Source organism: Palaemon carinicauda, chromosome 8 (genome assembly GCF_036898095.1).
Source record: "Palaemon carinicauda isolate YSFRI2023 chromosome 8, ASM3689809v2, whole genome shotgun sequence".
Classification (NCBI taxonomy): Eukaryota; Metazoa; Arthropoda; class Malacostraca; order Decapoda; family Palaemonidae; genus Palaemon; species Palaemon carinicauda.
In genome coordinates this window covers 154,975,613-155,002,155 of record NC_090732.1, presented here as the reverse complement: position 1 = coordinate 155,002,155, position 26,543 = coordinate 154,975,613, and the positions used below count along the sequence as shown (strand labels likewise).

The window sequence follows — 26,543 nt, the reverse complement described above, 5'->3', positions numbered from 1 at the left end:
GGGAGTATTTCACAAGTTTGTGGCATCTACTTTCAGAAGAACCAAGATTACCTGACAGGACAAATATTTTGACTAATCTCTAGTACGAGCAACATACCAAAAACCTTCCATTTAAGATATCCACTTGGAGACTATCCATTATATTCTCCTAGAGGAAGGGTTGTCATGGCCATCTAGATTGTCCATTTAAGCATCAAACAGAACCTCCCATAACATGACAAAATAGTGGTATGTTTATTTCGGCTGGTTCAAATCAGGGAGATTATCAGTAACCAAATCCACTTTAGGAATATTGTGAAATCTATTATTTCATAATGTATGATAAAATGTCTATTTAAGCCATTAAAGGATGTAAGCCAGTGCTTAATACAGTTTTCAAACATATTAGTTTTAATTTATAAACTACAGGTATCATTGCAGGTATGCCTAAATTTCATTGGAATTTGGATGTAGTTTTACAATATTAAAAAGTTTCTTAATCATTGACAAAGTTGGGTTTTTAAGAGATTGCTGTCTAGACATTGCTATGGGCACTGATTTCGGTTGAATTAATGAATAAATTACACTCTCTCTAAATGCTTGAGGGGGGTGTTACTGTGAATAATCAATCATATTAATTTCAAGAAGTTGTATAGTCAGAAAGTTTTTTGAAGACTAAGAATTGACATCACTATTTGTTATTTCCCTTCATTAACTCAGAAAAGGAATACATGTAAAACTTAGGCAAATAGTTTTCTGTATCCTATCAGAACAATAAAGCTTTATATAATTAAAGCAGAGTCCAATAATAGAAGCATTCCAAATTTTTCTTTTGGAGTTAGAATGCCAGTTGTCCTCTATCTAAGAATGCTATGTCATTTCCTATAAGAGGCTTAATGACTATAACTAGTGAAGTTAGAGGCAGTGTATTTGACTGCTAAAAGTCTGAACTAATTATTATTTCTATGAACCTCCCCTGATGTTCAAATTGCTTCTTCTCCAGCTCGCTTTACTGATGTTTGCCACCAAAATTATTAAGAAAATCTTCCATTTTCTTTTCCTTCAAGAGATATATGCCACTAGTAAAGTAATGGAACAATCTAGCAGTTAATGGCAAGGAGTGCCAGCATTATCATATTTTTCAGTTTTTTTTGTTGCATCGGTAATGTGAACACTTATCTCCTTCCAGATTTTTACAAGTTTTTATTGTTTTAAGTTGTAATCCCTGCTGGATTTTTTGGCTTTCCTGCAAAGGGATTGCACTGTGTTTTAGGTAATCCTTGTGAGAAATATGATGCTTCACTGTTTCTCTCAGGGAAATTGTTTCCAGTTCTAGTGCTAACAAAGCTGATTTTTAGTTCAATGGGAAATTCATAGAAGACTAGGCTAGTTGTTTATTACAGGGTTAATGACAATATGACATGTAAATTATTCACTCTCCAGCCAAGATTTGTTAGTGTGGATCCTTAAAAGCTCTTAATTTATTTAACTTCCTTTGTTAATCTCGGAAGGCTAGTGAATCTTCATCAGTCTCACCGTTCACTCTCTGGTTCCCGACCCTCGCCCATCTCACCGGACTCGCCGTTCGCCTGTCCAACACTCCTCTCTGACCTCTCGCCATCGAACTGCTGTTCGTGGCTTGCCGTTGCCCATCGAATCTCTGGGTTTCCCGATCTGCCATCTACGACTGGGGTAATATCACCGATTGCTAGCTCGCCGATCACCAATTGTCAGCTTGCCAATCTTCGATCTCCAGCTCGCCAATCACGGATCACCAGTTGTCAGCTTGGCGATCGCCGATCCCCAGCTCACCGATCGTCGATCTCCAGTCTCACCAATTGTAGATCTCCAGCTTGTAAATCGCCAATCATCAGCTTGCCGATCGAAAATTGCTAGCGCGCCAATCGCTAATTGCTAGCTCGCCGATCGCCGATTTCTAGCTCACTGATTGCCAATTCACCAATGTTGAACCATACTGTTGTTCATCAACTAACTGATTGTCGATTGCCAGCTCGCTAAGTGTCGCCTCAGATCTCTGCTCGCTGACTGTCGCCTTGCAGCAAAACCATTCGACAGCTTTCCTATTTGCCACTTTTTGATCGTCAGCTCACAGATCGCCAGCCCATCAATTGCCAGTCTACCAATTACCAGCTTGCCGATTGCAAGCTCAAAGATTGCCGACTGCTGATCGCCACGCCATTCCCCGATAGCTTGCTCACGGGTTACCAGATTTCCGATTCACCAGCTCGCCAATCTCTGATTCAATGGCTAGATGACCTCCAGCTTCTTACCGATCACGTCGCTCTTCCTTTGCTTCACTCTCCCCTCTCCTGTGGAAATCATCATCCTGGGTCCTCTGCACAGCTGACCTCAACTAACTGCAGGTAAACTATTGTTCTCCTGTGTAACTGGTATTGTGTCAGTGCTGTTATGTCCCCATACCCTGGCGAGTTGGTACTGGGAATGTCTTGGTGACCTCGGACAATTCCTATGACACGGAAGAACTCTTACCTCGACAGCTACATTACTAGAATCACAAACACACAGCTTGTGTAGACCGCAGACCATGCATAGCAAGGCGAGGGGTAGTTTCCACTTATGTGCTAACACACATACAGGGGAATCTCCGGGTCAAAACCAAAAAGCCAGATTGGCAGGGACATCCACCCTCCTAATGGGTTAGTCAACTCCTATAAATAGTATTGGTTTGTATTTCAGTTATGGAACAAATGACAAATTTGGAAGTAATTTGTATTTTTCTTAACAATACAAACTTGTAGCTCTTTATACAAATTGGCCTGCCAGCCCTGTCCCCCTTGAAGTCCTACCTCCAAGCAAAGGGAATTACAGTCACAGGTGTGGGAGTGACAGGGGTAGCTACTGCCCCTTACCCCCCATTAACTAGCGGGTAGGTGGTTAACCCTCGCTAAAAGTCTAATGGCTCGTCTTTTAGCTTCGCCAAAAGTAATACCACTATACAGTAAATAGCTACTGGTTTGTATAGTTAGGAAAAATAGAAATTACTTCTAAATTTGTCATTTCTTGATCTAAATATTTTTTTTGTTCCAACACTGAGTACTTACCTCGAACTACTTTCTTAAGAGTATCTGGGATCTCCTCCCAACCGACCAGAATTTTGTGTAGTATACCCTACTCCCGTTTTCTATGCGGGGTAACCTCTGGCGGAGTGATACGCGCCATGAGGCGACCCGGGGTCAGAGAGCATGCTTGCTCAGGTCTCGAGCTCCAGTATGTTTTCTGGTCGCGTCGTGATAACATCTCGACGCGCTCTCCTTACCCAGTGCGACCCTTTGTGTCCCACGCGGTTCCCATGTGGTCCCCTTGTGTTCATACCTCATCCTACCTTTCCCTCTGTGTTCCTGTGTCATTTTGGTGCTTTATTGGGTCGTTATGGAGCATCCCCGCCGTTGCCCCGTGCCTATGGCCGGTATATCTTGTGGGGCCGTTCTTTCCAAGCCGGAAGTCGACCCCCACTCTTTGTGTTCATCGTGTAGGGGCAGTGTGTGTTCCCTACAGCCACGTGTCCGGAGTGTGAATCCTGAAACTAAATTCAGTGGGTGCGCTACGGCACCAAAAGAAGAAGGCTACCAAGAGATCGCCGAAGAAGTCAAGCATTGCCTCACCTCTTGCTTTGCCCACTGCCTCTTCGGAGAGGGCTTCTCTGCCACCTTCCCCTACCCAGAGTAGGGGACGAGGTAAGTCCGTTACGGGGAAGCGGCCCATTGCCCTTCCCCAGGAGTCTGTGATGTCTGTTGGTGGGGATGCTGTGTCGGCTCAGGCAAGAGGGGGGGGGGGGGGGGGGGGGGGGCGGCTGAAGGAGGGACGGGAGTGTGTTCGGGATACGAGGTCCTGGTGCCTGCAGGGCCCGTCTCTACCGACGGTCCTATGTTGGGGAAGCCCGCTACAGCCTCTTCCCCTGCTTCTTGGGTCTGCGTTTCAGGTACGTCAGTGGCCGGGGGAGACTCCGAGAATGAAGGTTCACCGAGTTCGGACCCCCTCGCGTGGGCGCCGCCAAGGACGCCCTTCAGGTCGCCCATGGGACTGGAAGAGGAGTTCGACACCGGGTTTGTCCGCAGGGAAGTGCCTCGCTCTCCCCCGGCGCCGTCGGCAACGCTCCCCCCCGTCTTTCTTGAGAGGGGTAGCTACTGCCCCTCGCCCCCATTAACTAGCGGGTAGGTGGTTAACCCTCGCTAAAAGTCTAATGGCTCGTCTTTCAGCTTCGCCGAAAGTAATACCACTATAAATAGCTACTGGTTTGTATAGTTAGGAAAAATAGAAATTACTTCCAAATTTGTCATTTCTTCATCTAATTATTTTTTTTTGGTACTGAATCAATTATTGAATAAAATCGCCTTGTGTGTATATATGAGAGTTAAAGATAAACTAGCTTAAAATTAGACCATGGCTTTGTAGCCTAGCTGTCTTCATAAGAAAACCATGATTGTTTAAGGTAATGTATAGCAAAAACCATCTTGCTGTGCCCTTGTGTTGCTGATAAAACTCTTTCCAAAGAAATATCTTTTCAAAATTTAAGAAGAGTAGTTGCCCTACTCAAATCTTGTACCTTCCCTCTCAAACCTATTATCAGATTAATATCCTAAGTCATTGTAAGCTACTGTGACCAACCTTCAATTTATGAATAATGTTTATTTTAGGTCGTAGGGTGATTAAGGACCTTAATCCCTCTAAACAAAATATTGGATGCTACCTTTAATACCTTAAAATATTTCCAAGTAACACTGAACGGCTTTTACTGAACAAAGAAACCTGTTCCTTATGGAAATGCTTTCATCCATTTTCAGAGAAAGTATTTTAGATGTTTTATCTGAGGAAACAGATATTTTTGGAACATTTCTTCATAAAGTGAAAGATTTTATTAACTAGTTGTTTCTTTTATATTTTGAAGGCTATGTATCATGGAATCATTACATAATTACTTGGCTGTAATGAAATAAACATACAAATATACAAGTTGAACTAGTAATTGCAAGGTATAAAAAATATATCTGATAATCACAATTCTCATATACAGCTACCAAGCGGGGACTGCCACCTCATGGCAAAGGGGTTAATGGCTGAAATTGAGCATTTCTTATAAAAAGGAACCTTAGAAATTTAACTATCAATGCTAGATCTAGTCATTGACAGACTCTTAGCTTTGTACCAATCGGAATAAACATTCCATTGTCTTTGATAGAGAATATTAGTGGAATGTCTTTAGAACTTCTTATAGAATGTTTAGAGGGTTTCAGAAACCATTTGTTCTGAGGATACGGTGTATAGTCTCCATGTGGTAAAATGTAGAACGGATGGGTATGGATGAATCACCTTCGAGAAATTTTGTTTGTGCATATTGCCTGTGTACGGCAACCTTCTTGGATACTCCAATAACAGGAGCAACAGATCTCTGAACCATTCCCTGTGTGGTCTGAAAGCTGTTATTAGTGTTATCCTGCTGTTTTTAGGAATCGTGATATTATACAATTACCAAACCATGGAAAACAGTGGGAATGATAAGAAGTAAAGACCACCTATTTCATGAGAGGAGTACTAAAGTGGCTAGACAAACATCTCGGCACATAAGGAGTAAGGGGACATTTGGAGGTACATTAAAGGAGTGAGAAAGATATAACAATCCTGGCTACCATTTCTGTTTTAAACCTCTCAAATTCTAGCTGTCTAAAAGATCAGCTAGCAAAGTAGAATATAAATGTTATCAGTGTTGAAGGAGAAAGTAAATAATGAATTTGAGGCTCTGTGAGAAGAACTTGGATTTGGTAGATACTGTCTGTGTATCACTGGACTTTACTGAAAAGGGCATTAAAATCATTTAGCATATGAAGAGTTAGGTTAGTGCTTGAAATAATACTCTGACCCGAGAATTAAATGAATTTATGAGATCTTACAAAAGGAGTTACTGTAATGGCATTAAAATACTAAAACTGTATAACAAAAATACAAAATGATAATTGAAAGGTTTATAAGGAAGTTTTATTAAAATATTTCAGGTGTGCTACTGACCTTCTGTAGAAGAAATAATAAGAACATCCGGGAGGCTCACAGAAACAAAACATAAATGGTTCATTGGAAGTTAGATCTCAGTTTATAATGTATGAGGTTCACAGATGTTTTAAAGATTTAGAGTAATAGCTTGAATAAGATTCCTCAACGTTACTTTAAGAGGGTAACTGAAATAATATACACCACTAGTAGATCTGAATGTAATGCTTTTCAAGTTCCTAATACTGTAGTCAAATCAGAGTACAGTAGAATGTAGTATTCAAAGTGTTAGAGGATTAAGCAGAATCATAAGAGAGCCTGCAAAACCCCATATATTTATTTTCAATTATTTAAGATTCAAGAAAATTTAATTGTTTAAGGTTTCTCCAAGTATTGAAGGTATTGCAGTACCGAAGTTGTTATTCATTGCAGAATTACCATTGTACAATATTTGTAGATTTAGAAACCATAACTTTTATGCTTAATCAATTCTCAATTTTCAGGTTGAGCTGTGTGAGCTCCTGGGTGGTTTGCCTTTAAGTTATATTGATCATCTTGAGAACAGTAATAATTATGGAAGTGCTGGTAATTCTGTGCCTGTAGTTTCCGCCCTCCGACAGTCTGACAGATTTTCACATCGAGTTTCTACTGCTGTATTGCTTCAACTATTAGGAGATCAAGATCACAGAGTTCGAACAGCTGCTGCTACAGCTTGTGTTGAGTAAGTTTTCTTTTATTGATTTTGTCATTTCAATAGAAAATAACATCAAATTGACTTGAATAATTCTTCTTATACTCCTGCAGTTACTGAATTCTACTGATATTATACAATATAAACTCAGATTTTTTTCCCACTTGTAAATATTCCCTGAAAATTGTAATGTTACTTGTTTCTACACAAATACAAACCCTTCATTCTTTGCTATGGATATATCTTTCGGCACGAGTTGGAATCTAGCCATAAACTTTTGCATGAGGTATCAATGAACCTTCTGCTAGTTAGCAGTAGTAGCAGGAGCTACACTGACCACCCCACACACACTTGCTCAGTGAGATCCCTTATTTACTGGTTGTAAACTTATTGAAATTTCTTATTTCTTTTATAGGTGTGCTTGGTCTTGAGGAGTTGTGACCATGCAGAGTTGCCCTGGCATAGCAGGCCTCTCTTGTGGCATGTTTATATCTGTTATGGAGACGGATCTTCACTGGCATTGTTCTGCTTGCAGACGACACTCATGCACGCAGGTTTCTCCATGTAACACTTGTCGGGAGTGGTTATCCTCTCAGTGGGAGCAGTACAGTAGATGATAGAAGAAATCCAAAATGAATTCTTCACCCTTAGGGTCTTTCTCAAGGTCAAAGAAATCCAGACTTCTTTCTCCGGCGCCTTGTACCCTCCCCTTTACTACTTCTCTGTAGGCTGCCTCTGGATGGCCATCAAGTAAGAGCGATGACCAATTGACCCCTGGAAAATGTTTGGGTGGGGAAGACCCCAAACCTTCCATAGCGAAATGACGGCACCCTCCACCCATGGGTAATCTCTCTCTCTCAACGCTTTGCATAATTTTTGTCCTTCCTTTGGGCTTCCGGGTTCCCTCACAAAGAAACAGTTTGTGGAGGTGTTGAAGCTAGGAGCACTGCAGGAGCGTTTGAGTGGAATCCCTTCCACTCAGTTTCATGCCCTGGCAGATTTTTCCTCTGCAATTCATCACCAACCCGAGGAAATTGCTCCCCCAGTTTGAATCTAAATTTCTCTCTTTCATCTTTTTCTTCTGCTCAATATTACTTCTACCTTCTCCTAATTTTATCAACTTTCTTTCGTCTTGCTGTCCTAGCTTTATGATTATTATTTTTCTTAAGTTTTATTTATATATATATGTAGATATATATATATATATATATATATATATATATATATATATATATATATATATATATATATATATATATATATATATATATATATATATATATTTATTTATTTATTTATTTTATTTGTTCATTTATTTTTTTTTCTCTTTTATTTATATGGCGTGGATATATCCACATTCGTTATTATTGCCTGCTTAGATGAATGGGAGAAGGGATCACGGTTGGGAGGTATTCGCATTCAAAGCTATATATGAGAGTATTGGATGATCTCGGCCATCCCAAAGATTGTTTTGACCTTTTTGGTGGAACTACTCTCAAGGGTTGGGTCATCGGAATCCAGGGGGATCCAACCCTTGAGGTGGGACTCTTGGCTTCTGGCCAGAAGCCCATCATTACAGATATGGGGAGGATGATTCCATATTTCCTTGGTCTCAGTCTTAACAGGCGGGTTTAGCTTACACCTGTGCCTCTATATCTGTTTTGATGCTATCCTTCGGGTAGGGTATGGAGTGGACCATCTGGGAAGTATACTCTCATTGTGCCGATAGTGGAGAATACAAATTTCCTTTCCAACGTATGATACTTTCTTAAAAATCTCAAGCAGGTAAACCAACAAAACAACAACAAAAAACATGAAAATCCCACAATTAAATATGGACCCTTCAGATACTGATGCCCCATCCCCTAGATTTACTGACCCCCCCCCCCCCCCGGCACTGTTGACGACTTCTGCTACTGTAATTAAGGAAAATTCTGTTGACGACCTTTGAACTATAAAGGACCACTCTACTGATGTTAGAAAATCTAGCAACTTGGGTATCACGGAAACTACGATTCCTTCATGTTTCCCAAATTCCATTAGAGACAAGTTATAATGATATATATAGAGCATTTGAGTGCTATGGATTGATAAAGGAAATAAGAATGAGACTCGGAGATGAAAAATGGGACTCTTGGATATCTTTTGATAGTCATGATGAAGCGTTCAATGCCATAAGTAATATTAGTAGTATCAAAATTAACGATTTGAACCTCATGGGAGCTCTTTGTGATAAGGTCCCAAAGGAATTGGATGTGTACAAACCTGCTGACTGGTTTGAAAAAGATAGAAATTTACCCATGCCTTCACAGAGAAAACCCAAACCACCAATGTGGCTTGTAGCTGAACTTAAAGGGATAATATTGAATTATTTTAAAATATGTAAGTTTATTCAGAAAAAAGTAGGAACCATTGCACCTGGAGATATATCTCGTTTTGGGAAGAATAGTTATCTCATCCATGCCAAATCTTCGACTCAGTCTGCAATACTATCTAACTTACAGACAGGCAGTGATGAAATTACATGGGAAATGAAACCTCATTTAAATTTTAGTTATGGAAGGGGAGTGGTCTTTAATAAAGACCTGTACGAATTTACAGAGGAGGAGATACTTTCTATGTGTCCACTAAATGTATAGAAAGTGCATAAGGTTCCTGGAACTTCAATGATTATACTTACTTTCCAGGATACTGATGTACCTTTCCAAATTGTTATTGAAAATGAAAGGATTAAAGTTCAGCCTTTCAAACAAAACCCCTGCAATGCTTTAATTGTTTTGAATTTGGGCACCTATTCAAAGTTTGCAAAAATGAAAAAATGTGTTGTATTTGCTCCAAAACTTATCATGGCGAATGTACACTTGAGGCCAGGTGTTCATACTGCAATTTGAATCATAAATCAACTGATAGGAGATGCGAACTGTATAAGTTGGAGGAAGCTGCCCTAAACAAATCAAGTTTAGAACACATAAGTGTGGGACATGCATAAAGACTGTTGAATAAATCAACCAGCTATGCAAAGGCCTTAAAATCAAAGGGAAATTTACCACAGGTGACATCAAACCCACCTAGCACTGCCAGTAATCTTAAGAAGAGAAATACAACTTCTGATAATAAAGTACTGCAGGACAAGGTAATCATATTGCCTTCTGAGGCTCTGCCACAGTGTATTAAAAATGGGTTATTGCCCACTTCTGTACAGCCTTCGTCCCCCATAACCAACAATAGTACTAACCTCTCTCAGGCCATGTCCTTGCCTGATTTGATGGAGATACCACCTACACCAAGTTACCAGGTGCACCTGTATTGGGGAAGGTGCAAAAACCTGGTAGCTCAAAACCTACTAATCGGAAAAGAGAGAGACCTCCATCTCTCTCGCCCCCTTCCATAAGAAATATCAAAATTACGACGTCAAATAAATATGATGCTTTGTCTGTTGATGTTTCTGATCAACTGGAAATCAATTTAAATAAATCGGAAATTCAAGTGGAGGTCCACCAACCTCCTCAACAATCAGATCAAAAAGACAAATGAAAATCATAAATGCCAAACCCAATCTATCAAGACCCTCTTTGATAAAACCACCTAAAAATAGTGTTAAATCAAAAAACCGCTAATGGGAAGACTCCATCCAAGGGGTCTACCAAATTATAAACCATAGTTTTTTCCTCCATTTTGCAATGGAATTGTCAGGGTTTAAGGGCCACATATGAAGAACTCAAACTCCTTATTCATGAGCATTCCCCCATAATTATTTGTCTACAGGAGAGCAAACTTGATCATAATACCCCTTGTCCTCGCGAATATATTAGTTATAGGACACCATATGATCACCAAGTGGGGAGCCATGCAGAAGTCTCATATACGTTCGTCGAGATGTTCCCCAAGTTTCTCTGTCTATTCGTACACCTCTGCAGGCAGTGGTTGTACAGATTGATATTGGGAGAAAATATACAATTTGTTCTCTGCACTTGCCTCCAAATGATAACGTTTTGTATGATAACTTAGTGGGGGTGATTCAACAACTCCCTCAACCTTTTCTTTTACGTATTGTGACAACTGTTTGGCATCTATTGACCGAATGCCCCAATTATAATAACTTGCGGAATAGATATTTGTTTGAGGCTCGAGGTGAGGGTGGCAGGTTCATCCTTGCCAAGATTCTTGGACATGATGTGTCCTACTATGAAAGTGGCATTTTTAGATTTATCTCAGAAGTGGGCCTTTTGAAAACTATCTTAACTTTTTTAATGACATTCAACTTTTATGGTTTTAATTGAATATTCTTTAATTTTTTTTTATATACATATAAACTAAATGATATCGGCATCAATGACCTTAGATGTCAGGATGCCTGAAAGCTTTAAATCAATCAATCCTCTGCAATTCATCACCAACCCGAGGAATTGCAGGCTGGTTTTCTTTGAAGTTTCAGCCTAATATGTTCACCCCCCTGGGATCCTCGTGTTTCTCCACCCTATGAGGACAGTCAATTCTCTCGCCAGCTCGATAGGACAGCCTTACTTGAGTGGTCTCCTTCTAAAGGTCCACATAAGCAACTTTGTGAACCCTTGCCTGTTCGCTCTAGATCTTTGGAGCTAGGCTCTTTGAAGCAACATGGTGATTGTGGCTGCCGACTCCCCGGAGTTGCAGCCCTTCGTCACCATTTCTCTCAGGCGCAATGAGTCGTTACGAGTCTCTCGTGTACAAAACCATCCAGGGTTCTGCCTCAGATGTCTTGACACTTTGGGAGGACGTTGGTCTGATATTCGCGAGCGATAGCAGTGCACGTTTTTGGCCAATCCACCCCAGCTTTGATTGCTCCCATCAGGGCCTTTACGTCCCAATTTAGTCGCACACAAGGCGACTTGTGAACCTCCCACTAGTGCTCTGGTGGTTATTCGCAATGCTTCGGCTTGCAACCGGCCTAACCCATGTCATGGATTAGAAGTGTGTCTTGTTTTCATTTGTGTTGAAGTTAACATTAATTTTGTACTGTAGTTGTATATATGCCCCCTGTGGCCGCGGGGGCATGAAAACAATTAGAATAGCGCCAACATATCCCTGTGTCTTAAGGGACTGGATGAAGGGGCTTGGAACCCCCTCTCCTTACACCAATATAGATTGGTGTAAGATTACTTTATTAAGATTTATATATTTGCATCAGAGGAACACTGCATTTCCAGCAACCAGGTCCCTTTATAAACACATTTGAATGAGACATCTAATTATCATTTACTTAGGATCTCTTCAGGCATCCAGCAGGTCATAACCAACATTTTGGGGCATTCAGCAGTTCAAATATTTCTCCTGATCAATGAATTATGCTGTATAATAGTGATAGATTTGACATGAAGCAAACTTTCTTTTTAATGAAATTATATAAAGTGTCTTTCATCATCACTAGCCTTACAACTAACTATTCTTTTCTGTTATACAAAAGGCTGCAGTATTTAAGACATTAAAAGACCATAAATAATGAGTGGTGGTTTTTGGGGTAGCATTTAGTTCTTTCATAAAAATTTCAAGATTTATTATTTAAGAAAAATAATCCAGTAGACATTCAATGCTTCATATTAGGGAATATTGAGTTAAATAGCACTCTAGATACTAAATACTTTTATTGTAATAGATGTTCATTATGTGATTCACAAGTTGTAGAATACTTGCTTAAAGTACAAAATATTTTTGTGATTACAAAATTATAATTAGGAAAATAAGATAGTATTTTTCAGTGTTAGTGAAATTGATATCTGTATATTCTAATTTTCTTTTCAGACTGGTACCTGAGATGATGAGCACTGGAGATTTGATTCAGAAAGTAGCTTCAGATCTTGTTCAAGGTGGTCATCTGCAAGAACAGAGGAAAGTAAATCCTCTTTCACAGCAGAATTGGTCTTCCCGTAGCCTTCCTTCTCTTCCTGTGGCTCCCCTTCATAGACTTCTTTCTGATGGATGGCTTAATATGAGTGAATGGTAGATTTCAAATTTTTCAGTGGTGAAAAAATTATTTATATTTTGAAAATTTAGCATTTAAGAAAGACTTAGGTACAATTTATATGCATATTGATATTTAGAAATAATTTTCTCTCCTATTTAAAATTCTTGGCGAAGAGAATCTATAAGCAGTAACACCTCTTTTATTTAATTAGTTGTAACTTAGGGTTTTTGATTATCAAGTAGAATCACATAGTGTATGACCAAATCCTAGTCGAAGATTTTATATTCAAACATTGGCAAATTGTGCTAAATGTACAAACACTTGAAATACTTAGGAAGAAAGTGCCATGGATCATCTTAGCATGGGATACAAGCTAATCCAGTAAGATATTCCAATACAGTGTTGTACAGTACTGTAGCAAGTGACATAAAATGCTTTATTATACCATAGTGGATGGTGTCCAAAGATACTGTAATAGATGTACAGTATTGAGAAATTATGTTGTTCCTACATAATTACAAACTTTGTTCTATAGTAGTAGTATGTTTTAAGCTTACTTTACTTACTTTGATGGCTGCTTTTCTGGTCCCTGACAGCAGGGGAACCCCACTCTGTACAAGACCTCCACTGTCATTTTACTTTGTTCGTTCAGAGTATCTAATGTTTCATATCGCGTATTGTTCATTTACTGTTAAATCGTCACTGTTGTAAGACTGATGAAATGAGAAAGTCTTCAGTTTCCTCTTGAAAGCCTTAATGTCTTCAATCACTAGGATGTTTCGTGGGAGCTTATTACATAGTCTCGGGGCCGCACCTTTAAAGGCTCTGGAGCCTACAGTAGACATATATCTAGGCTCCAATAGTTTGAAGCCATCTGTAACTATTTTCGTGTCGACACGATTTGTTGGCCACTCAATAAGTAGAAATTCTCTTAGATATTTTGGACAACTGGTTCTGATAACTTGGTGGGTTATTGTGCATATTTTAAATTAAGTTTTCGCCTTTATCGGCAGCCAGTGTAAATCAATTAGTATAGGGTGACCCTTTCTCTAGGTGGGACACCTTTTATCAGTCTTGCTCCTCTGTTTATTATGTTTTGTAATTTCTTAAGTTACACTTGGTAAATTGTAATAGATGGAGTTGTAGTAGTCAAACCTGGTAATAACACAGTTTATCACAAGTTTCTTTACAGAATTTTCGTCCTGGTACTTTTTTATAAATACAATATTTTTGAGATGAAAACCAGCTGTTTTTATTACATTATTTATTTGGGCATTTAGAGACAGGTTACAGTCAAGAAATACACCTAGATCTCGAACTTTACTAGATATCGGCACTGAGTCATTATTTATGTTAATTGAATATCACCCAAGTTTCTCACGCTCTTTCTCTTACCCACCACTATGAATTCAGTTTTGTTCTCATTTAATTTTAGTTGTTTAAATGTCATCCATTCTCTAACACTATCAAGGATTTGGTTTAGAGTTTCAGTAGTGTCATGTATATCATTTATGGAGAAGTAAAATTGTGTGTCATCCACAAATAGTTTGAACTTCACACCATGCCCGTTGCGGGGAAACGGCCCATTGCCGTTCCCCATGAGTCTGACATCGGGGATGGTAACTGTTAGGGGCCTACGCAGATGAGTGAGGGGGCTGCTAGTGTGGCGGAAGTGTGTGCCGTAGACGAGGTTCTGGTGCCCGCAGGACCCGTCTCCAGTGAAGACCCGGTGTGGGGAGGCCTGAAACAGCTCCTACCCCCTCATTGTGGCAGTGTTTTACAGGTACAGCAGCCTCCAGGGCCGGGCGAGACAAAGAAAGGAGGACCATGTGCTCGTCAGACCCCGACTCCATTGTGTGGACGGCGCCAAGGACGCCCTTCAGGTCTCCCATGTGGCTAGAAGAGGAGTTTGAGGGCTGGTTTGCCTCTCAAGGTACTCTATGCACGCCCCCGGCGCCCTCAGCGTCGCTTCCGTCGGATTTCATGCAGCCCGTCACTCCGGTAGCAAGATCACGGGCCCCGAGAGCAGTAGCAGTAGATACGGAGGACTCTGACAGCTCCTCCTCCTCATCATCTTCCTCGGACAGTCCCTCGTCCTACAGTTCGCCTTCGTCGGAGAATTCCAGCGGCCGGGAGGCGAGAAGGAAAAGGAAGAGATCCAAGAGGAGAAAGTCAAGCTTGTACTCAGGCCCTGCGAGGAAGAAGGCCAAGACCACGAGTTCTTGGAGTAAGAAGAGTTCGTCCAGGAAGAAGTACATTAGGCTGGCTTTTCCCCCTTGTGGGTCGAGCAGGGCTCCTACCTTTCCAGTGCCTGCCTCGGTGGCCGCTGGAGCCGCTTCCGTGCCCTGGCCCAGTGTCTCTTAGGCTCCGTCCGCACGTCGGATGCAGCCGTTGGCACACTTTTCCTTGCCCTTGCCCGGCAAGTCACCGGCTCCATCCGTCCAGCGGGGGCAGCCGCGGACGCGACCCAGCAGCATGGCACCCACGTCCTTTGTCTCACCGGTTCCGTCCAAGCTACGGATGCAGCCGCTGGCACAACTAGAGAGTGGTGCTCCATGGATCTCCCTAGGCGGAGGTAGACCCATGACGGCTACCTCCATCCCGGAGGCTCCATCCGTGACGGAGCTCCATCAACCTGGCATGAAGGAAGGGATACGTCCGCTCTCATGGATCCATCCGTGGTTGAAGATGTACCTGACATGGAGGATCAGGTGGTAAAGGGCTTGTTAGACACCGGCGAGTGTTCCCCAAATGAGGTGTCCTCCTACAGGAAGGTCCTAGCTCTGATACGACACCATCACAGGCTAAACAAGCTGCAACCTTCGTCAGAGCAGGCCTGGCTTTCAGGTCTGGGCAGGATGGTGGACAATCCGGTGCAGCAGAAGCCATCCTTGACCCTACCCATAGCACCCGTCGTAGCCCTGGGCATGGACCACGTCGACTGGTTCGTAGCAGGGCATAAGAACTCCCTGAGAGCCCAAGTATCCTTCAAGCTCCTGCTTGGTCTAAGGACCCAGAAAAAGTTCTATGTGCCGGACGGTCGTCATTCAGGTCCCTGCACCTTAGAGGAAGCCGTCGCAACCTTAAACCAGGGCAATACGGATTAGAGGAGCCTTACTGTCCCTGTGGTATTTTCTCAAGCGGAGGCCGCCATGATGGAGGACACCTCCCAGGATATTGTTAACGTGACCTCCTGGGTTGACTGGTGGGCGTGCACCCTAGCAGGGTTCCAACTAGCGCACGACCTATCAGTGCCAGAGAACCAAGCCCTATGGCAAGAACTTATCCATTCGGGGGGGGAAAGGGATGAAATTCATCACTTTCCAGTCACTGACTCAAACGGCAAACTGGGTCTTGAGGAGGAGGGATAGAGTCCTTAACAGGCTTCCCCGTAGACTCCCTAAACGGGAGGCAAAGTTCTTGAGGAATGCTCCAGTGTGGGGTAAGACTGTGTTCCACCTTCAGGCGGTAGCTGAGACGATAGAGAGAGTGGGCAAAATCAAGGAATTGTTGGAGCCCAGGCAATCAACGGCAAGACGTCCCCCCCAGAGGAGAATATCAGTGGAAGGGGCCTACCCACCTGCGCCACCGGCGAGACAGGAGGCCTCCTTCCCTTCCTGGCACCAATCCCCACGGCCCTCCCGCAGGGGCAGTGCTCCAGCTCAGGCCTCTTTTAGGCAAAAGTATTCAGGCTCAAGGAGAGGCTGCTCAAACTGTCTCCCCAGAAGGAGATAGGGAGAGAGGCCCCCTACACCTTCCCACGCCTCAAGTGGGGGATGCCTCAAACGATATTGGCAAGCATGGCAAGACAACGGGGCGGACCCATGGTCCGTGACTGTCCTCAGGGAGGGATACAGGATTCCCTTCCTGTGGAAATCGCCCCCTCTGATCCCCAAACATCAGGTGGAATGGCTGGCACCCAAAGATCACAAGAAGAGAGCAGCCTTGCAGGAAGAGGTGTCAGCCATGTTGAACAAGGAAGCTCTCCAATCCGTCCAAGAATCGTCCCCAGGATTCTACAGCAGGCTCTTCCTGGTAGAGAAAGCTACGGGAAGTTGGAGGCCAGTCATCGACCTCTCGGCCCTGAACAAGTTTATCAAGAAGACGTCCTTCAAGATGGACGCCGAAGTCGGTGCTGGCAACCTTGAGAGAAGGGATTTCATGATGTCCCTGGATCTCAAGGATGCCTATTTTCAAATCTCCGTACATCCCTCCCGCAGGAAATTCCTGAGAGTGAAGTGGGGATCCCAGTCCCTGCAGTTCAAAACCCTCTGCTTCGGCCTGTCACCGGCACCTCAGGTGTTCACGAGGGTGTTCGCCGTGGTATAATTCTGGGCACACAAACAGGGCATCAGACTGATCAGATATCTCGACGACTGGTTGCTATTTTCAGCCTCAGAGGCAGCCTTAAAGGAGCAGGGAGCGAAACTGTTGCAGTTCTGCAGGAACCTAGGGATCGATCACCATCAACTTGGAGAAGTTCCAGTTAGTCCCCACCACCAGGATGACGTACCTAGGGATGGTCCTGGACTCCCAGTTAGCAAAGGCATTCCCCTCCCAGGAAAGGCTGAACAACCTAGACCAAGTCATTCGGCCATTTCTGACAGACACATCAATGAGAGCCAAGGATTGGCAGAGACTCATGGGACACCTAGTCTCGGAGAAATTGGTCCCTCAGGGGAGGCTCAAGCTGAGGCCAGTCCAATGGAATCTGAAGGACCTCTGGTCTCCGTGGAACTCTCCGCAGAACGTAGTCAGAATGTCTCAGGCCACCAGGAACATGCTCCTTTGGTGGTCCGACAGGTAGAACACTCTAAAAGGAATGCCTTTCATGTCCGCTCCTCCGGAGATGTTGCTCTTCACGGACGCATCAAAGGAGGGGTGGGGAGCCCATCTACTCGAAGAAACGGCAGAGGGAAAATGGTCCCTGGAAGAGAAGACCTTCCACATAAACCTGCTCGAGCTCCTGGCAGTTCAAAAGGCCCTCGGGACTTTCGCCCATCTACTCCGAGGAAACTCAGTAGCCCTCATGTGCGATAACGCCACTGTAGTGGCATACATAAAGAAGCAGGGAGGCCTGAGATCAAAAGAACTGTGTGACCTCACAGCTCAGATCCTGGACTGGGCCGAGAAGAACCACATCGTTCTCACAGCCAGGTTCATCCCAGGAAAGAGAAACGTACTGGCCGACGGCCTCAGCAGGACAGGACAAGTGGTAGGGTCGGAATGGTCTCTACACCCGCAGGTGGCGCACGAGTGTTCTCCAGTTGTGGGGCTCACCAATAATGGATCTGTTTGCCACGAGGCTCAATGCTCAGCTACCCATGTTCTGTTCTCCAGTGCCAGACCCAACAGCAACCTTCGAGGACGCCTTCCAACACTCGTGGGACGGTCTCGATGTGTATGCCTTCCCTCCCTTTGGGATCTTCAGGCAGGTACTCAACAGGCTCAGGCAGTTAAAGGCTACAAGAATGACTTTGGTAGTGCCCTGGTGGCCGGAGAGGGAGTGGTTCGCGCATCTACAGGACTTGGCCACACTCCCTCAGTGGCCTCTTCCAGTAAGGGAAGACCTACTACACCAGCCACACTTCCGAAGACTGCACGAAAACCCGCAGTGCCTGCAGCCACACGCGTGGAGGTTATCAAGCGTCTGTTAAGGAAGGATGGGTTCTCGGTGAAGACAGCTGCAAGGATGTCAGGGTATCTCTGAAAGTCCTCGTGCGTGGTGTACCAGGCCAAGTGGGCCACATTCGTGAAGTGGTGCGCCACACAGAACCTGAGACCCTTAGACGCATCAGTCCACAGGATTGCAGACTTCCTGGTTCACTTGAGGGACGATCTGAGGGTCTCCATTCCAGCTATCAAGGGAGTCCGTGCGGCACTGGAGCAAGTTTTTCAACTCAGAAGCATCAACCTGGGGGCATCTCGCCACATCTCCATGCTCATCAGGAGTTTTGAGGAGTCTTGTTCCCCACGCACCTCTTGGGTTCCGCAGTGGGACTTAGACAAAGTTCTCAAGGCTATATCAAGGCCTCCCTTCGAACCCCTTAAGGACATTCTGGATAAAGTCCTCACTCTCAAGGCAGTGTTCTTACTAGCTCTAGCCTCAGCCAAACGTGTAAGTGAGCTCCACGGCTTGTCTTTCGAGGTCTCGCACTCAAAAGGGTGGAAGGAACTGTCCTTTAAGTTTCCGCCCGAATTCGTGGCCAAAACCCAGAACCCAGCAGTTGCGGATCCAAGGTTCGAGGAGTTCTCAATTCCAGCAATCCCTCACTCAGACAATCCATAAGACTTGCTCCTGTGCCCAGTGAGAACAATCAGAAAATACCTTAGTAGGACAGCCAAACTCAGGCCAGCCATCAAAAGTTTGTTTGTCACTTCAGGCCCAGTCAAGAGGGCAGTGTCTAAGAACACGATCTCCTTCTGGCTTAGGCAAGTCATCAAGAGGGCTTATGACAGTGATGGATTTGCGGTTCGTGGGACCCCACGACCCCATGATATTAGGGGTCTTAGCACTTCTTTGGCTTTTGATACCAACATGGCAGTGGGTCAAATCATGCGAGCAGGTACTTGGGCCAGGCAGTTCACCTTTACGGCCCACTACCTGAAAGACTGTACGAGGAAATCCCTGGACTCCTTCTCTATTGGGCCAGTAATTTCTGCCATGCAAAAAGTTTAAAGGTTGAAGGCCCCGGGTAGCCCGAGGGAAGTAATCGCAAGCGACACAAGTTTCCTCCCTACTCCCCCCTTCCTTGCTACCCCCTTTTTCCCCCTTTCCTTTCCTCCTACCATGTGAGAGGTGGATTTTGTGGAAACCCATGTCCGGATTATACATAAAGGTGAGTTGTACATAAGGTAGACTTTTGCGTGCTTTCCCCGACTCTCCTACCCTGTCCACTGGGTCGTCTAGACCTAGCCTCCTATCTAGGTCTCGTGCCCCAGTATGTTAATGGGATCTTCCGGCCTGTAAGCCCACTCCCTCCTCCTAAAGTGTGAGTCTCCTAAGAAAGTAGTTTGAGGTAAGTACTCCGTGTTGGAACAAATCACAAATTTTAAGTAATTTGTATTTTTCCTAACAGTACTTACCTTGAACTACTTTCGGCTTATTGCCCACCCATCCTGCCCCGAATGTATTACAGGAGTTCGAGTAGTACTTAAACATGCACTTACTGACGACTCAGACCTAGCAGCGCACTCTCCCGCGCTGACCCTGGGTCGGCTCAGGGCGAGTATCCATCCGCCACGGAGGGACCCAACAAGGGAAAACAGAGCTAGGGGAAACTATGCAAAATTCTTGGTCGTTTAGGGAGGAGATCCCAGATACTCCTAAGAAAGTAGTTCGAGGTAAGTACTGTTAGGAAAAATACTTACTTAAAATTTGTGATATATAAATAGATATAGAGTGAATAGAAATAAATATCTCAGAACTATTTGCTTATTATGGTGACCATTTTCAACTGAATGCTACTCTAGTTATTTGAATTTAGTCTGGTATCTCCGAAGTCCGTCGTAAGTGTCCGTTGCTGCAAGGTTCTACTGTAGTGTCCTTAATTTGTTTTGTGGGATTAAGGTTCCTAGTCACCCTTTGACCAAAAAATCAATATCATTCACAGTTTGAAGTTTGGTCACTGATGCTCATAAAGAATTAAATACAAATTAATGAAAGGGTTAAAAGAGAAGGTACGTAGTTGTAGTAGTGCTGCTACTTCAATTGAATTTGGAAGAAACCTTTCTTTGGAAAGAGTTTTAGCAGCAACTTGATGTTGTACCAAGTCAGTTTTTGCTAAACAATATCTTAAAGAATCCTGATTTGCTAATGAGGATTGTGGGGCTCTAGACCCCATAGGGGCTGAAAGACCTCTGTCTAATTAATTTTGAGTTCAATTAATTTATATTTTTCTTATCTATGAGTATATGATGTTTTGATATATTAATTGATTTGGAATCAATCAAAACTATCATTCAGATCAAGAAGTATCATTCAAAGAGTCTACAGTATTTTGAATAGCTTTAGTAAATTGTCAGGAGTCTCATATTTTAAATAGAATTTTAAGGTAGTTTTTTTAAAGTAATGTAGACTGGGTTAGTAAATCTTAACCATGATACCGGTATATGACTTTCACCATACATCTTATCTCTTCCCTTCACTGGCATTCCACCTCAAACTGAGTGTGGGCATCATTAATATGAACATCACAGGAGGTTCATAGAAATAAAGAGAATTTTAATTATAAAAGTTCTTATTTTATACTCACCGGATGATCATATACATGCCCACCCTCCTCCCCACTAACATGTTGTATCAAGATAATAGGGATAATTTTGTCTTTGAATCTGAAGAAAAGGACAGAGAGAGACACGTGTGTCATTTCTGAGACCCTTACCGCTTGCAGTTAGAGTTTTCCATTCCTTTACCAAGGCCATGTTTATTGAAGGAAAGAAACTGGGAAAATTTCAAGTTTTTAGGAATTTTATGGATAGCTGTTGATTAAACTGAGCAATATGAATATCAGGTGAGTACTGAAGTAAGAAAATTCATTATTAAAATTCTAATTTTTTATTTTCTTTTAGTAGGTCAGATGCCTCCCATGGGGGAAAGTCTTCGTTGCCTGACAGTCAAAATTGCAGAATTTCCCAGTCTCTTTCTCGTCTTATATATGCTTTTACTAGCCAACTTCTTTGCACAAGCAACAAATTTCTTATGGTATGTAATAATCTGTAGTTGTTCACAATTGATTTATATGTAATTCATTTTTATATGGTATTTTGATATTTATATGAATAGAATGCCATATCCTGTTTTATCTGATTTAGAGCAAATAGTATCCAAATGATAAGGCGTGTTTTTTGCTGAAATTATCTGAAAGAATATGTGTTGGGTAGTTGAAAATATATTTGTACCTACATAAATACAAACCATTGTCCTTTACTGTAGGAGAATGATAACAGCAAACTTGGAACATGGCAGTTAAAACTTTCAAGTAGGTGTAAACAATCCATCTGGTAGTGGGGAGGTGACCACCCGGCTCGCAGCTATTCACTTTGATTTCAGCCATCCGAAATTGCAGACATTTCTTCTCTCTCTGACTTGGAACCTTGGCAGACATTTATTTCAAACTTAATAATTTTTCTTTTTCTTTTCCTTTTCCAGTGTGTTTGTATAATCCTTGTCATCATGATGGTTATACAGACATGCCCTGGAGTACTACCGAAGACCTGTGGTACTTTCATGAATGGTATTGATGTTGATCCTCATTCTGTTTGTCAGTCCTGTAGAGGTCATGTGTGCACAAAGACATCACAGTGTAATGAGTGTAGGGAGTGACCATCCTACCAGTGGGTGAAGTTCAGTAGGAGGAAGAAGAAACCGAAGAAGGATTCTTTGCCTTCGGGGTCATCCTCGAAGTCGAAGAAAGCCACGGCTGTTGCTTCTTCTCCTGGGAATCTCCTGTGACTCATCTCATGTGGCTTCCTCTAGGGGGCCGCTTGAGTAAGAGTGATGGCACTTTAACCCTCGGGCAAGCTCAGGGCCAAGGAGGTGTTGCTGGTTCTCCTAGTGAATTGATGGAACCTCCTCCTTTAGGTGAGCCTTCTCTTTTTCAGAAGGTTAAGGCGTTGCGTGAATTGTGGCAGTCTCTTGGCATCCAGGCGCCCTATCAGAGGATAACCTTCAATGTTTCCTAGCTTCAAGATATCCAGCAGAAAATATGCCTTCAAAAGGGCCTCTTCAGAAGCCGTTGGCTGCTGTTCTCATACATGCAGATGGCACCTTAGAAGATGAACTTTCACTTGTCCCTCCTAATTCCCAGAAGGTTTCTTCAATGTGCTTGTTACTCTTATTCTAATCATGAGTGTTTTTGCTCTTCAGAACATGCTCCTTAGGTTGCTTGCCAAACTCCTCTCATATCTTCCACTGCAGAGGTTGATAGCCAACCATCTCGCAGACGGTTGAAATCTCTTTGGCCTTCTAGATCTTTCAGTTGGACTCCCAGACCTTTGTCCAGTATATCGCCTTCACACTTAAGATGCAGAAAGCACTCCCATCGTCAGTTGTCACACATCTAAAAGGAGAGTGTCTCATTCTCCTTCTCACGCCCAACACGATAGAACCAGTGTTTCCTCGAATTGCCATTGGCATTGTCACCCCTCATGTATTTCGCAAGCTCTCTTCAGTATATTCATTCAGACCCCTCAGCAGGTTTTGCAAGAGAACATGTCATCTTTCTTCTGTGTCTTGCTATTGAGCTAGATGTTCACGAAGGTTGGACCTTTTCGTGTGGGTGCAGAGTATAACCCCCAAGGGTAGTCGATAACAAAACCACCTCCACACGATAAGTCTCTAGGCCAAGATCCTGGAACTCAACCCCATTGTAAGCAAGATGGTAAGAAAACGAATCATAGAAAGGGGCATGTTTCTAGAATTCCTGGGCAGATTATTCAGTATAGCAAAGAAAGACAACTTTGAGAAAAGAGTGATCCTCTACCTGTCTTTCCTCAACAAACACATCAGGTGTGATCCATTCAAAATGACAACTGTCTGGCATGTCCGCATATTACTACACTGGAGGGCTTGGACCTATAGCGTACTAGTATACTGGAGATCTAAGAGATACTTATTGGAGAAGTTTCTGTTGCTGATGAATTTCCTTTAACATTGAAGAAATCATTGATGAAGAATAAATTCCTCCAAAATTCATCTTGAATATTGACAAAACTAGTTTGTTTTGGAAATGAATGCTTGATCACTCATTTATTTTAGAGAAAAAGCAAACAGTCGGAGAATAAAGTAGCCAAAGATAAGCTAATATTAATATTACGAGGTAATATCACTGGCAATTTCAAGCTGAAGCTGTTGGTAGTCTTACATGTCCATAATCCTCAAAAAAATTGCAGAGATGACTGACTCATGTCATTTGTATTGCTAACCAGAAGGCTTGGGTCACTATAGTCACTTTCGAAGATTGGTCCAGTGGCCATTTTATACCAGCATTTAAGGATTATTGTAGGGTAAGCAAATTTTATTGATCCTTATTAAGGCACCTGGACATGTCCTCATCTGAATGACCTGGATCCAAATGTTTGTTGTTCTCTTACCACTAAACATTACGTCTCATTCAACCCATTGACCAAGGTATCATAATCCGCTTCAAGCAGTACTTTCTACAACGTACCTTAGTCAGACAGTTGGTGTTACTCGGGCAGAGGACGGCATGAATATTTGGTATTTTTGGAAGGACAACAATATTTATCTGGTAGTATTAAACATCTGCATTTTGGATCAACTTTAAACAGCAATGAATGGTGTATGGAAGAAACTAGGCCCTAAATTCATACAGGGTTATAAAGGTTTTAATGAGCTAGTAAGGGACATATTGAAGAATTTTCTATCTTTTAGTAAGGGGCGTGAGATGAGTTGGAAGAAGATTTTGATGAGTTGATTGAAGCAACCACTGACGAATGAAGAATTGTTTGAATTGGAGCAAAAACAGAAAATAAAGAAAGTTTCTTTTATTCAGAGCCAGGGAACTTCAAGTTTAAAGATCTTTGAGTCCTAAGATTGTTAAATCGAGCATTTTTAGAAAGTATCTAATGGTGTTGAAGAGGAAGATCGAACAAAAGGTAGATCAGTGTCTTTTAAGAATTAAAAAAAAAGGTTACAGAGTCATCACCTGAACTGGCCTTTTTTTCCTGTTGGAGCCTTGGGCTTATAGCATCTTGCTTTTCCAATTATGGTTGTAGATTAGCTAATAATAATGATAATGATGATAATCTGGCCAGCCAAAGGACCAAATACTGTAACACACTAGCAGTAGTATCTCAACAGGTGGCTTGTAAACGTCTATATAACTGAGCATCGAGAAAGGAGCAATATTAACATCAAGGGTTACAGAAATAAAAGATTTTGTTATTAAAGATCTGTTTTATCTTCATAAGAGTGAATGGAAATACAGTAGACCCCCACCATACGACATTAATCCGTTCCGGAATTGGTATCGTATGGTGAAAATGTCGTATGGCGGGCAAGAATAGCTAATGCGCGCAAAACCCCAGGTAAAAACATCAAAATTTTATATACATATTAAAAATTAGTAACAAAATAGTATAGTAAGTACTGTACTACAGTACTTATATATTATATACATGTACTGTACAGTATACAGTATAATTAAATAGCATTATAGATAAAAATTTATATACTGTACTGTAAAGGAAAAATGAAATTTTATTTACCTTTGGAGTGACGTGACTTGAGCTGGTAGTGGGTGGAGATAGAGTGGGGAGGAGACAGCAGATATAAAAATGTATCAATGCTAATTATGTTACACTTAATGATAAATTTATTCTTACTAAACACTTAAAATTAAAAATGCTTTTTTTTATTTTTGTCTTGAAATTTTTTTTATAATTTTTCTTTTCTAGAATTTAATTTTATACAATAGCACTACTTCATCTTAGCTTTACTCTTTTTTAGCTTTTTTACTAGAATCACTTATATCATCTTTGCTTTATGACACTTCTCTTTTGGAGAAATATCTATGCAAATAAGCCTGTTTCTGACGACTCCTCAAAATATTTCTAAAATGACTCATACACTTGTCATTAACACTCTCCATAAGACGACTTGTGTGAAGTTTTTCTGGGTGTTTTTTTTTTTTCAATGAATCTCGTAAGGTTTTCATACCAACTGATAGCTTCCCTTATTTCTGCCGATGTCGTTTCTTCAGTCTTCCCCCCCGTCCCCGCCACCACTAGAGTGGTGCTCTTCTTGAATGATGGTCATCAACAGCCTCGTCTTCGGTTGGGGGTTCGAAACCTTCGAATTCGCGTTCTGCCACAACAGCTGGCCACAGTTTCTTCCATGAAGAGTTCAAGGTGCACCGTGAAACCTCATTCCAAGCTTTATCGATCATCTTCAGCCATTGAACGATGTCAAAATGCCCCTTTCAAAATTCACGGAGGGTGAGTTGAGTGCTTTCGGTCACTTCGAAGCATCTTCTGAACAGATGCTTTGTGTAAAGCTTCTTGGAGTTGGCAATCACTTGGGGGTCAATTGGCTGGAGGAGAGGGGTGGTGTTCGGTGGCAGAAAGAGAACTTTGATGAAGAAGCTAGGATGTATGTTGGCCTCGAGGTCAGGAGGGTGAGCAGGGACATTGTCCAGTACCGGGAGACATTTTAGAGGAAGATTGTTCTCTTCTAAAAATTTCTTGACAGCAGGACCGAAGCAGACGTTTACCCACTCAATAAATATGGTTCTCTTGACCCAGGCCTTGGAATTTGACCTCCAAAATACCAAGAGCCTATCCGTTGTGATATTTTGTGCCTAGAAGGCACTAGGATTCTCTGAGTGGTACACCAGTAGGGACTTAATTTTTAAGTCCCCACTGGTATTTGCACAAAATGTGAGGGTAAGTCTGTCCTTCATCGGTTTATGGCCAGGAAGTTTCTTTTCTTCTGCTGTGATATATGTATGACCGGGCATTTTCTTCCAGAAGAGGCCAGTTTCATCACAGTTAAACACTTGCTGATGAATGTAGCCTTCTCTGGAAATTAATTTCTCAAACTTCTTGAGGAATTCTTCTGCTGCTTTCTTGTCAGAACTGGCCGCCTCTCCATGCCTGATTACTGAGTGAATACCAGTCCTCTTCCTAAAGCGATCTAACCACCATGAGAAGCCATGAACTCTTGGGGGACTTGCTGCGACGTTCCTTCGTCTCCGCCGTCTCTCTTGGCTTCCACGAGATCGGCAAAGATGCCGCTCGCCTTGTGCGAAATTACCGATTGCGTGAGTGTATCACCAGCGATTTCCTTCTCTTTAATCCGTAGTAGAAGGAGTCTCTCCATCTCGTCGTTAATTGAGGTCCTTCCACTGGCAAGGACAGTCATACCTTTAGAAGACTTACTTTAATGGC

The 26,543-nt window shown here is 42.4% G+C and overlaps 1 protein-coding gene across 1 annotated transcript in view; it reads left to right on the top strand.

The window, feature by feature from the left end:
• LOC137645504 (huntingtin-like) overlaps positions 1-26,543 on the top strand; it is a 330,048-nt gene that overhangs the window by 75,647 nt on the left and 227,858 nt on the right. Inside the window, 3 exon segments of the mRNA XM_068378310.1 lie at positions 6,504-6,721; positions 12,470-12,667; positions 21,204-21,336. Of these exon segments, the coding sequence (XP_068234411.1) occupies positions 6,504-6,721; positions 12,470-12,667; positions 21,204-21,336 (549 nt within the window).